Source organism: Danio rerio, chromosome 8, assembly GCF_052040795.2.
Source record: "Danio rerio strain M-AB ecotype USA chromosome 8, GRCz13ab, whole genome shotgun sequence".
Lineage (NCBI taxonomy): Eukaryota > Metazoa > Chordata > Actinopteri > Cypriniformes > Danionidae > Danio > Danio rerio.
Window position 1 is genome coordinate 14,350,132 of NC_141028.1, and position 13,827 is coordinate 14,363,958.

At 33.9% G+C, this 13,827-nt stretch overlaps 2 protein-coding genes across 4 annotated transcripts in view; one reads left to right on the plus strand and one right to left on the minus strand.

The window, feature by feature from the left end:
- Positions 1-13,827, plus strand: part of LOC147842591 (uncharacterized) — a 496,599-nt gene that overhangs the window by 240,987 nt on the left and 241,785 nt on the right. The window lies entirely within an intron of this gene.
- Positions 5,197-13,827, minus strand: part of traf1 (TNF receptor-associated factor 1) — a 32,526-nt gene continuing 23,895 nt past the window's right edge. The window contains exons 9-10 of one of the 2 annotated variants that reach the window (XM_087262613.1): positions 10,108-10,256; positions 5,197-5,718 (exon numbers count right to left, since the gene is read on the minus strand). In XM_087262613.1, coding sequence (XP_087118739.1) covers positions 5,500-5,718; positions 10,108-10,256 — 368 coding nt within the window. In that variant the 3' untranslated portion in view covers positions 5,197-5,499. 2 annotated transcript variants of the gene reach the window in all.

Below are 13,827 nucleotides of genomic sequence, written 5' to 3' on the forward strand. Positions count from 1 at the left end.
GACAGACAGACAGACAGACAGACAGATAGATAGATAGATAGATAGATAGATAGATAGATAGATAGATAGATAGACAGACAGACAGACAGACAGACAGACAGACAGACAGACAGACAGACAGATGAATGGACAGACAGACAGATGAATGGACAGACTAACAGACAGACAGACAGATGAATGGACAGACAGACAGACAGACAGACAGACAGATAGATAGATAGATAGATAGATAGATAGATAGATAGATAGATAGATAGATAGATAGATAGATAGATAGATAAAAAGATAGATAGATAGACAGACAGACAGATGAATGGACAGACAGACAGACAGACAGATGAATGGACAGACTAACAGACAGACAGACAGATGAATGGACAGACAGACAGACAGACAGACAGACGGACGGACGGACGGACGGACGGACGGACGGACGGACGGACGGACGGACGGACGGACGGACGGACGGACGGACGGACGGACGGACGGACGGACGGACGGACGGACGGACGGACGGACGGACGGACGGACAGACAGACAGACAGACAGACAGACAGACAGACAGACAGACAGATAGATAGATAGATAGATAGATAGATAGATAATTAAAATTTAAGATAATTTATATATTAAAATACACACAGATATAGATGATAGATAAAATATAAATATGAAGAGATAGACCCATTATTAGGATATTATGTTACATAAAGTTACATATAAAGTTTTTAAGGTCTATAAGGATAGATAGATTACATATATTTCTTTTCGATGGCTTTAGACAGACAGGTGTTGTATTGTATACACAAATACTGCACAATATATTACAGATATAGGCATTATATTATTATAGATAGATGGATGGACAGACAGACGGACGGACAGACAAACATACTGTTAGATAGTTTATATATTAAAATATACACACATATAGATGATGGAAAGGGAAAAAAATTAAACATATAGTAACATTTTGATGGTTTTATACACACAAACATTTACAAACAATATCGTTACACAAATATATTACAAACAGATAGACATTTCATTACATAAAGATAGAGATGATAGACAGGCAAATAGATTTTATTTATATAAAGTTTATACTTTAAAATATAAAGAGATATAGATGATGGATTAAATTAAACATATTTTATGTACATTTATATATATAAGCTGACATACATATAAATATACAGTTGAAGTCAAAATTATTAGCACCCTTTGATTTTTATTTTATTTATTTATTTATTATTATATATTTTTTTACAAATGATGTTTAAGCAAGGAAATTTTCACAGTATGTCTGATAATATTTTTCTTTGGGAGAAAGTCTTATTTGTTTTATTTTGGCTGGAATAAAAGCTGTTTTAATTTTTTAAAAGCCATTTTTAGGTCAATATTATTACCCCCTTTAAGTAATATTTGTTTTCGATTTAAATGTAAATTTTAAATGTAATTTTAAGCTGTACAGAAGTGTCTTGAAAAATATCTAGTGAAATGTTATGTACGGTCAGCAAAGATAAAATAAATCAGTTATTGGAAATGAGTTATTAAAACTATTATGTTTAAAAATGGGATGAAGAAATTTTCTCTCCGTTAATCAGAAATTAGGGAAAAAAATAAAATAGTGGGCTAATAGTTCTGACTTCAACAGTATATATATATATATATATATATATATATATATATATATATATATATATATATATATATATATATATATATATATATATAGTTAGTGAGTTAGTTAGTTAGTTAGTTAGAATGATACATAGATAGTAAACGGATATGAAATGATAAAGCACACTGATCAAAAATAAATCTATGCAATGTATATATTTTAAACCATGACATGATTGTAAATGTTATTTATAACTGTTATTTATGAAGTACTATGATTATATTCCTGATGAGTGGATGTGAGAGTGAGTGGTCAGCATATATACGGCTCTGGCATCAGTGAAGGTCTGCTGGAAGTGCAACTGTCATCTGCTTACATTTTTAACACATAATGGGTCATAGTTGCTGGCGTAACAGTAATATTCTTAGGTTTCTGTGAAATTCGGGCACTGTGATTCAGGCAGACATCACAGGTCATAGCGAGCTGACTAAATGAAAAAATTTCATGTCGCTGAACAAAACTAATCATACACTGGGGGCCGAACTGCACATGGCTGAGCGGAGGCAGTTGTTTGATGCAGAATGATGATTTGTACTTCTAGTTTAAAGCGTTCAACTTTTTCAACTGCAGTAAACACTGTGGGAAACTACCTGATATTTACTCGTCTCTCATTCTGCTGCAATAATAAAAAAATATCTGAAAACATTATCTTATGTTCAAGGAAGTATCCAGAGTATCTTTCCAAACTTTGGTGCTAATAGTTACTTTTAGAAACTGCTTACCCGCTGAACTAGGGTCATTTTTGCACACATTCAAGTTAACATGATTGTGCATGTTTCAGAATTGAATAAAAGAGCCACAGCTACAAATGCAGTGCTTTTATAGAACATATAAGCTGATTTTGCACTAACAACTGCATACATGGGTAAAGTATGGTGGATTGGGAGAATAAAGGAGGTTTTAAAGCATCAAAAGTATTTTATATCTTTAATTTTGTTTATCACATATATTAGAATATGTCCTGTTTAATTATGTTTATTATATATTAATAAAAATAGTGACTAGTTACACAAACATGTTAATCAGTTTAACAAAACTGAATATACCTAAAAAGTTTGTTAGGCATTAAATATTTTATGACTATTATAACTCCTAACACTTGTGCACTGCTCAAATTAACTACTCTTTTGTTATGTTAGGGATGAAAACATCCACTGTATTAAACTGCTGTAAAAATGCATCAGATAATTATTTTTTTTTATTATTTATTTTTGCAAAAATCTGTTAATCAACCTCAGTCCTGATCAAAACAACTAAATCGTTTAGAAAATTTAACTAAAAACTCTAAATAATAAATAAATAAACTCTTTAAAACTAATATAAAAAGTAATTGGGGACTGGATTTATTTTTACTCTTTATCAAAGAGTAGATTTTCATTTGTTAGATTTTCATTTTTCTCCCTAATTTACTGTTGGTGGCTGTTTTTGCCCCATTGACTTTAGTTATTTGATGGTGCATAAATACAGTATAGTGCAATCTATTGTACAATATAGTCTTTGTTTTTGTTTACTCCCTGTAGTTCTGAGAGCTGAGATGCTTATTTAGATTTTCTCAGACACATCAAGGTAAGTGGTAAAGGTCACTCTCACACACTCGCAGACACACATACACACTTTAATTTGCTATTAAACTCCATAAAAATCCAGAAACTAAAACTAAAAACATTTTTTTGCACAGGCCTATCTAAAGGGTTGGTGCTATGCTCAACAGTAAAAATTACAAATTGTACCTCCTCCCAACAGGGAAAACCACTATCAATGAAAAATGCATCATTATATTGCATCAAAAAGGCAATATTGTTTCACATGTCCAAGACTTTGATAAAAGGTAAAAAAATATCCAGTCCACAATTACTTTTTATATATAAAATACGCCATTTTGTGTGTTTTTTTCACCAAATCAGTGACATTATTTGTGAACTTGGCAATTAAAGAGTTTAAATCATGTAATTTTCTAAACAATTTAATAGTTTTGATCAAGACTGAGGTTGATTAACAGATTTATGCAGAAATAAAAAGTAAATTAAGTTTAATTTAGTGGATGTTTTCATCCCTAACATGACAAAAGAGTAGTAAATTTGCCCAGAGTATATTGTTGAGTTTTTTGTTTTTTTTTTAATTCAAAGCATTTTTTCAAAATATGTGTCAAAATAAGATTTGTCATCAAAAATGATTTTGCTAGCTGAAACACAGAGAAAGTTATGGCCTGATTAAGACTCAAAATCACCCCAGAGTGGATGAAAACATCCCCAACAGCACATTAGGTTAAAGTTCAGCCCCAAAATATGAATTCTTAATTTTACTGTCCATTAAACCACTAGGTTTTACTTTTCACTCTCCTTCTTCTACAAATGTCTACATTTTGTTGTTAATCAGTGTACAAACTGAAAAAAACAGAAGTGGAGCATAATGTTTAACACTAATCAAGAACTTTTACCACAGTAAGAATTCCACAAAAAAGTCTTAAATATAGGTATAAAGACAAATATATGAAACCCAGGCTCATTATTGATACGTACCTCTGTATACAGTACGTACAGCGTCCAGGAGCTGTTTTTTTTTTTTTTTTTTTGTGAAGTTTTTGCAAATCCAGCAGAGGGTGCTGTGTACACTTTTTCAAATCTCAAATTTCCTTCGTGAATGCCATTTGCACCTGACTGACTAATTCAACAATATCCCTAATACCCCCTCCCTAAACCCAACTGATAATTGTTTTCAAAAGCACCGATTAACCCGATCACCCGCTTCCCTAAACCCAACTGACAGTGTTTTCAGAAAAGAAAAGCCCTGACAGCCGCCTGATTTTTACCACGTTTCCAGATCTTACAACGTTCTCACCCTGTTTTTTTACTCTTTTTTTTTTGCCTTTTATTTGTGCTTTTCTACCTTTCTGGAAATGTTCTTTGCTGGACTCAAACTTTATCTTCACGGTCAACTCCTCTCTGCATCTCAAATCTGACGACATATGTGGCGAACCACTGGACGAACTGGTGAGAGCAAAGTCATCCACACAGAGGTAAGCAGTCAGCTGGTAGCACGAAAAGAAACAGAGGTCGTCTGCAGTGTCATATTACCCCTTAGCATTCGTTTTAAAGACGAAATGCAGTCATACATAGCTCTGGCTACATAATTTGCGCTCTCCAGGAATGTATACCAGGGTACATTTTCACAATGAGCCTGTGTTTATTCTATACATATGGTTAAGAAATCTGTGCGTAATTCACATTAAACAATTATTCAAGAAGAAAATGGCATTTGTAACCATTTGAATCCATATTATTAATATTGTAACATAATATAGTGCTTGTTTTTATTCCGGTTATGATTATAAAGTTTTATTTTATTTATACATTTTTGAGTGGATGAGCTAAATCAGCCTTTATAAAAATTGTCAGCTAGCAATTAAAACTATTTCAATCCTAAGCCAATATTATCAATGGTTAGAAATGCAAACCATTGTAATAATTCTGAAATCTCGAAACACCACAGACAAAAAGGAAATACAAAAGCAAGACAGTTAACACATTTTATTTGTTAGCACACAATATAAAAATATAAGTATCTTATTCAAAATTCAGAGGCACTTATTCCATAATAAATAAAATAATAAAAATCCCAAAATAATGAGAAAGAATCCATGTTTAAAACATTAAGAGCCAGGTGTCAATCTAAAAAATATGATTTTATTCATGCACTAAAAGATGAAACTTTTCAGCTCATGAATATTTGGCGGTTTGTTCTTCTACAGTTCTCCTCAGATCCAGTTTTTTTCTGCTCTTGTACAGTATGTGTCCCGTCCCCATTACCTGGGTGCTTCAGGAAGAGGTGTCCACCACGCACTTAATGTAGATGGTGTCGTCTTTGCAGTAAGCATGTTTGGGCGACCTCAGTTTCTTCAGAGGGAAGAACAGGGGGCAGCCGCTGGCCACATTCATATCACTGACAGGCTGATGGAAAGACATGGAGGACAGGTCGGGACGGAAAGCATCGATGACGTGCTCCCTCTGGTTTTGATCTAGGAGGAAGAACGTTACCTGACAGGTACGTGAGAGAAATGTTAGTTAAGGTCATGGAAAAACACCCTACATTGATTAAAAAAAAAATTACACTTTGGGCCAAATTAACAAAATGACTGTAATTTGTTTTAGCTACTATTTAGTTTTTTCTCAAAGTATAATTTAACTTTGGTTCAAACTATAAAATTTTATCTAAATCTAAATTTTTTTTTGTGATTAAGAAAAAAATGACTCACACAAATTAAAAATATTGTGTAATATACAATACCTGACAAAGTCTTGTCACCTATCCAAGTTTTAGGAACAATAAATAATAACTTGACTTCTATGCTCAATAATGTTCATGTCTGGTGACGGCTGGCCAATCCTGAGCACATGCTGAAGTATTTGCCCTCCTGTGGTTTGCAATGTAATGGGCAGTACAAATGTCTTGATACCTCAGGCTGTTGATTTTGCCATCCACTCAGCAGATCTCTTGCATACCCACATACTGAATATAACCCAAAACCTTGATTTTTTCCTTCACCAATCTTGACTGATTTCTGTGAGAAGTTATTATTTGTTGCTCTTACAACTCGGATCAATGACAAGACTTTTGTCAGGTATTGTAGGGACATTAAATTTTTATTTAGTTTATTTTTGTAGTTTAGTTTATTTTTGTAGAAAGTAGAAACAATCTTTTTTTACCTTAGACCAAAGTATAATCTAGCTTTGGACAAATCCAAAACAAATTACTGTAATTTGTTACAGCTAAATTTATAAATTATCCTCTAATTATAGGTTTTACTTGGTAAAAAAAAAAAAGGAATGTCATTTAATATTAATCTAAATATTTATTCTGGCTAAGGGAAAAAAAAGTTGACTCAAAGGCAAAAAATTGTTTTTATAATGACGAAATAATTGAATTACTTTATTTCAACTTAATCCATGTAAAATTGTACTTTGGAAAAAACTATAATAAACACACAAAATGTTGGTCTATATGCTATTGAAAATCACAAATCTATTTTTTAAATTAATATTTTCTTCAGGATGTTTACAATATTATATTTGTGCATTTGCGTTAATTTAATCAGTACTGAAGCCAAAACTGGAGCTAATCTAACAAAATTATTTACGATAATGGTCCAAATGTTAGTACACCCAAATTTCTATGTTTGGAAGAATTGTTGATTTTTTTTTTTAAAGATTAGGAAAAAAAATCAAGAGAAGCAAAAAATAGATACAATTTAATTGACATTTGGCAGTTTGTAATTTTTATTTTCAAATATTTCCCTTGAATTTAAATGTATTATGTTTCTATTTCTAAAGATGTTTAGTGACTAAAATATTACTTTAATAAATATATCTGTTTAATAAATGCGTTTTGTTCAAATGCACCAAAATCTATTCACTGAGAAATGGATAAAAATATGCATTTTCAAAATAAGGTGTACTTATTTATGCTGAGCACTATATGTCTTAAACAAATTAATGAAAACAATACATTTGAATAAAAACCTAAAATATATCTAAAATTATTAATTATTAAAATTAATAAAACTGCCATAAAGACATTTAGTTTTTTCTTTCAGACTTTTAGCAATTTAGACTACGCCCTCTAACCCCTTTGAACACTAAATGCTAATTTCAATGCAATTTTTCCCTTTTTAATTTCTACATACTTCAACAGCAAAAACATAAAAGCCATCTCCAACAACATTTGCCACTCAAAAAGCTAAATCTATTTTCAAGTTTTGACTGTGTGAAAGCACTTCTTTCGAAGTACATATTCAGAGCAAAAATAAAGTGTCTGTGATGCATGTTCTTATATTAGGTGTACTAAAAACACAAGACGAGGCAGTAATGCCCTTCAGTGCTCCCTTCAGAGTGCTCAATTCAAGTGTTCAGCCCTTTTGAGAAGAACATAATGATGCTCATTTTATAATTATAATCACTGCAAGACAGAAGCAGACTGATCAACATGTGAACCGCATCTTAATCAATGTGTTTGGCCTGAGACTTATGCAAAGTATTTCTTCCAGCCTTGTTTATTTATGTATTATTATTAATATAAATTATAGGTTTCAAACCTTCAACCAGGTTTCAAGCTGGACTGTGGAATTCCGGGAGACAGAACAATACGAAAAATGAGTCTGAAATACGAGAGTCTTCCGGGAAAAATGGGAGTGTTGGCAGGTATGATTTATATTTTTTGTGTTGTTCACTCTTTGTATAACCCTGAGTTACTTTTTGGTTGGCCATCTGTTTGTTTCTAATAAGCCTCCTGCTTTTGTTACTGCAGACTAGTTCAGTAAACAGAAAAAAAAGAAGAAATGAACGCATGTTTTTTAATGTTTTTCCTTATCGCAAACAACAGTAATCTGGAAGTGACTGCGTTGCTTTGGTTTTTAAGGGTTAATTATTGTGATCTCCTGATTGCAACAAAGAAAAACTGGGAAATCTCTGTATACTGATGGCATTTTTTGCCGTTCTGCAGTATAATCCTAAATGTCAGTAAAATCACCCATTTTGTCATCATTTTAGACATTATGCTAGAGAATCATTCAAATACTAGCTGTAAAGTGACGTTGGTGAATGACCAATAGTTTCTGCTGTTCTGATGTCAGCTGCAAATGTGAATGAATGGCGGAAGAAAGTAGTTCCTCTTATTCGTGTTTGATTTTTTTTTTTGATATGTTACGAGTGTGATATTGCTCATTTAATTACTATTAAATCATTTATTATAGTCTTGATTTTAGTTTATTACACTGTAAAAAAATATTGCTGACTTCAATTTTTTAATGGAATCAAATGAACTTTTCTAGTCCTATAAAGACTAACTTACATCATTAAAACTGACTAAAAATAGTAAGTTCAATTTTGTATAACTTAAAAGATTTAGTTGAAACCTAAATAACTTAATAAAATTAATTAAATCAACATAAAAATCTTCATTCGTTTTTATGTTGAATATATAAAAATATAAAATAAAAAAGTTTTACAGTGTAGATTTTAGTTGTAATAAATTTTATTTCTGTCTTCAGTAATTTCAATAATTTTTAGTCAACCCAGACTCCTTCTGAAAACATAACCGCTATATACATTTCTGGAAAGCGCCAAATACCCAGGAGATACGTTTTTTGCAGTTTTCATTTTCGTGAATCAAGAGGCCGCTGTCTACGCTTTTTCAGATCTCAATTTCTTGCGATTGCCATTTGCGCCTGCTGTACTCATATAAATTCACCAGAGGTGGCATTGTACGCTTTTTCAGATCTCAAATTTCTCGCGATTGCCATTCGCACCTGCTGTTCTTGTCTAAATCCACCAGAGGCCTCTGTGTACACTTTTTCAGATCTCAAATTTCTAGCGATTGCCATTCGCGCCTGCTGTCCTTGTCTAAATCCACCAGAGGTGGCTTTGTACGCTTTTTCAGATCTCAAATTTCTCGCGATTGCCATTCATACCTGCTCTTCTCATCTAAATCTACCAGAGGTCACTGTGTACGCTTTTTCAGATCTCAAATTTCTAGCAATTGCCGTTCGCACCTGCTGTTCTCACCTAAATCCCACCAGAGGCCGCAGTTGACTGACTGACCGACTGACTGATCAATAGACTTACTCACCCTCCTTCTTCCTTAAACATAACCAACAGTTTTAAAAAGCAATTCAGAAAAAGAAAAGCCCTCACCTAATTTTTACCACATTTTCAGAACTCACAGCATTTTTACCCTGTTATTTACTTGTTTATGTTTGGCTTCTGTTTTCATTTTACTCGCTTTCTAGAACTGTTCTTTGCCAGACTCGAACCCCTTTGTCTTGGTCAACTCCTCTCTGCATCTCCAGTCTGCAGACATACATGGCGAGCCACTGGACAAACTAGTAATAACAGTGGGAAAGCCGTCCACACAGACTTTAGTGGTCAGCAGAAAAAAGTAGCATTGGTTTTAAAGACGAAATGAAGCCATATGTACTTCTGGCTAAAAAATTTGTGGTCTCCAGAAATGTATATAGGGCTACTTTTTTAGAATGAGCCTATGTTTGTTTTTAGTGCTAAGTTTAGTTTTTCCTCTGCTTTTTACATTTAATTTTATTTCAGTTACTTCCAGTTGACAACACTTTTATAATATTTAAAACACTGCTATTTGAAATAAAAGAGATTTGTTTGTCTTTCGAGACAAAAACAAAACTAAATTGCCAGCTATGGGAAGCAATGCAAGCCTTGTTTAAATTGCGATAAACGTTCCCAAAGTTATAATTTCATAGTCCATCAATGCTATATGCATTCAGAACTTTACTTCGATTCCTCAGGATGTGACTCCTTAAAGGTGTATTTGAATTAAGCATCTGCACGTCAACACAGATGTGCATGAAAAGACTGACTGATTGATTGATTCATTGACCGACAGCTTGATTACAGCGTTTTTACCTTGTGTTTGAATGGCCATGAGAGAATGGGGTCATATTCTCCTTTCATTATAACAAAGAAAAGAGAGATGTGTGATCCCTTTCCAGCTCCGTCTCCGTTCAAATAGAGCCGCAAACACACTTTAAATCCATACCTGGCGGTGTAGAAAGCTGAAAAACACAATGCATTGTCATTTTTATGTGAAGCGTGATGGGCTTTAGTTAAAACTCCTAAAAATAGCAGCAGATAACCAGAGAGCTTCTTTTATCCCCCCTTAAAAAAAATCTAACGTTTGGCTTCGTTTTGCTGACTGTTGCTTTAGAGGAACAGTTATTCTGATATCCTATTCTGTAATGATGGAAAGAAAACACGTCAATGAAATTACCTTTAGCTTTTCCTTTTAGTTTTTGCACTCTGTTGTTTCCCTCCTGGGCAAGCAACCCCATTTCAGTCTATATACCCTCTCCACATTTGCTTCCCCCCCTTATGCTTTCCCTTTCACTGGTACCAACTCAATTTTTAGCACCGGCCTTATGAATGTGCATCGATTCTACCTCAATATACGATAACAACTAACATTCATTCAACACAGCTCTCCCGATGAGTCCTCATGAAAGTATTCACTTCTGCCTAAACTGTTTTTGCTTTGGCACGAAAGCGAAGGGAGACTTTTATTGTCAATAACACATTGATTATGTCAACAGAAACTGCAAATGGAGCATGCTTAGGTAAAAAAAAAGGCCCAGGGGAAGATTTTTCTGAATCGCAATAATAGATTTAGTTTTGGAGAGTCATGCACAGGTCATATGGACAGTCCCTGGTCATTTATCTTCAGTAAATGTAAAAGAACAGCTTGACATGCAGCACAACTGATGGTTCTTTTTATTGAACCATGTGCAGTCTGACTCATAAATAAATGACTCATATGAATCAGTTCTTTTTGAATAAATTTTTAACTCAAGATTGATAGAAAGGTACAAAAGATAGAATAGATAAAATGACGGAATAGAAGGAACAATAGAATAATAGAAATGACTCTTATGAATCAATTATTTTAATGAATATATAACTAGAGATTGATAGAATGGTAGAACAAAAGAAGCATAAATTAAACATATATTATACACTCTCTGGCCACTTTATTAGGTACATCTGTCCAACTGCTCGTTTATGCAAATTTCTAATCAGTCAATCAAATGACGCAACTTAATGCATTTAGGCATGTAAACAAGGTCAAGACGATCTGCTGCAGTTAAAACAGAGCACCAGAATGGGGAAGAAAGGTGATTTAAGAGACTTTGAACGTGGCATGGTTGTTGGTCCCAGACGGGCTAGTCTGAGTATTTCAGAAACTGTTGATCTACTGGGATTTTCACGCAAAAAATATTTTCTCTTTTTCAGACCATTCTCTGTAAACCCTAGAGATCTCTAGGGTTTACAGAGAATGGTCTGAAAAAGAGAAAATATTTTTTGAGCGGCAATTCTGTGAGCGAAAATGCCTTGTTGATGCCAGAGGTCAGAGGAGAATGGCCAGACTGGGTGGAGCTGATAGAAAGGCAACAGTAACTCAAATAACCACTCGTTACAACTGAGGTAAGCAGAAGAGCCACTCTGAATGCCCACAGCTACAGCAGCAGAAGACCACACCGAGTGCCACTACTGTTAACTAAGAACAGGAAACTGAGGCTACAATTAGCACAGGCTCACCAAAATTGGGCAATAGAAGATTGGAAAAAGGTTGCCTGGTCTGACGAGTCTTGATTTCTGCTGCAACATTCAGATGATAGGGTCAGACTTTGGCATCAACAGGATGAAAGCATAGATTTGGCTAGCTGGTGGTGGTGTGATGGTGTTGGGGATATTTTCTTGGCACACTTTGGGCCCATTAGTTCCAATTGGGCATTGTGTCAACACTACAGCCTACCTGAGTATTGTTGCTGACCATGTCCGTATGACCACAGTGTACCCATCTTCAGATGCCAGTAAAATGCACCATGTCATAAAGTGTGAATCATCTCAGACTGCTTTCTTGAACATGACAAGGAGTTCGCTGTACTCAAGTGGTCTCCATAGTCACCAGATCTCAATCCAATAGAGCGCCTTAGGGATGTGGTGGAATGGGAGATTCGCATCATGGATGTGCAGCTGAGAAATCTGCAGCAACTGTGTGATGCTATCATGTCAATATGGACCAAAATCTCTGAGGAATTTTCCAGTACCTTGATGAAACTATGCTACGAAGGAGTAAGGCAGTTCTGACAGGAAAAGGGGTCAACTTCGGTAGTAGTACCTGATAAAGTGGCCAGTGAGTATAGATTCAATGATAGAATTATGGAACAATAGAAGGAATGATAAAATAATTAAAACGACTCATGAATTAGATCTTTTTGAATGAATCACTTACTTTGGTAGACAGGAAAAACAAAAAAAAAATAGATTACAAACATGATATAGATTAGATGATAAAATGATGGAACAAAAGAAGGAATGATAGAATAATACTTTGACATATACACACTCACAAGCCACTTAAGTAAACACATTTGACTGCTTGTTCATGCAAATATTTGATTAAAGTCACATGACAGCAGCTAAAGATATTTACACATGTAGACAACATGCTGATCTACGGGGATTTTCACACACGAACAAAGTTAACAGAGAATGGTCAAATAAAAAATAAATAAATATCCAGAGCTAGACTGGTTTGGACTTGCTTCTTATTTTACAGTACGTGCACTTAATAATATATAAGGTGTATATAAGGTGTACTTTCCTAAGAAAGAACTAGGTTATGTAATGTAACCACATGGGTCATTATGTTTAGGGGTAGATTTATGGATAGTACCTTGTTATTTACCAGTGTAATGACTATGATAAGTACATACTGTAAGATATTACTGAAACAAAAAAGATCAATGACAAGTCATGACAAAAAATGCTTTAAAATTAAAGGTGCAGTACATAGGATTAACCAGGTATTGCAGTTTTTAATTTTTTTTTTCCGCCCGAGCTGAGACATGACCAGTGGTGTAAAGTAACTAATTACAAATACTCAAATTACTGTAATTGAGTAATGTTTTCTCAAAAATTGTAATTCACTAAGTAACTTTATAAATGTGTACTTTCCCTTGAGTACTTTTTTAGCACTGTATCGGTACTTTTACTCCACTACTTTTATTTACCCTGCAGTCACTATTTTATTTTTCCTGTCTATGAGGATTAGAAGATTTAGTTCAGTGACCTGTCCAATCAAACCGCAAAGAAGGTAATTTGCATCATATTGATCTACCTCATGACATGGGTGATTTATAATTGCAGCAAACTGTTTGGGAGCATTAAAAGTGTCCAAGAAGATGTCCAAAATCTTTACACGCATTGACCCAGAGACTGTTTAAATGCATGTTACTGATGAGAAGATGAAGGATGTTGAGTGTGTGATGACCGAAATGGCCTTCAAACACCCAGCAGGCACAAGACATCAAAATTTTCTAACACTTTATGGTATTTTTATGATTTAGAAGAGAAAAAAATACAGCAACATTAGTTATAACTTATAAAGCAAAGTTAATTGTGCTTGTAACAAAGTTATTTGTGCTAATCTAAGCCAGTTCAGTGTGATTTAGGCAAAAATTACTTACTGATTAATTTGACAACAACTTTAAAATTGAAGGCGACAGACAGACAGACAGACAGACAGACAAGACAGCCAGACAGCCAGACAGCCAGACAGCCAGACAG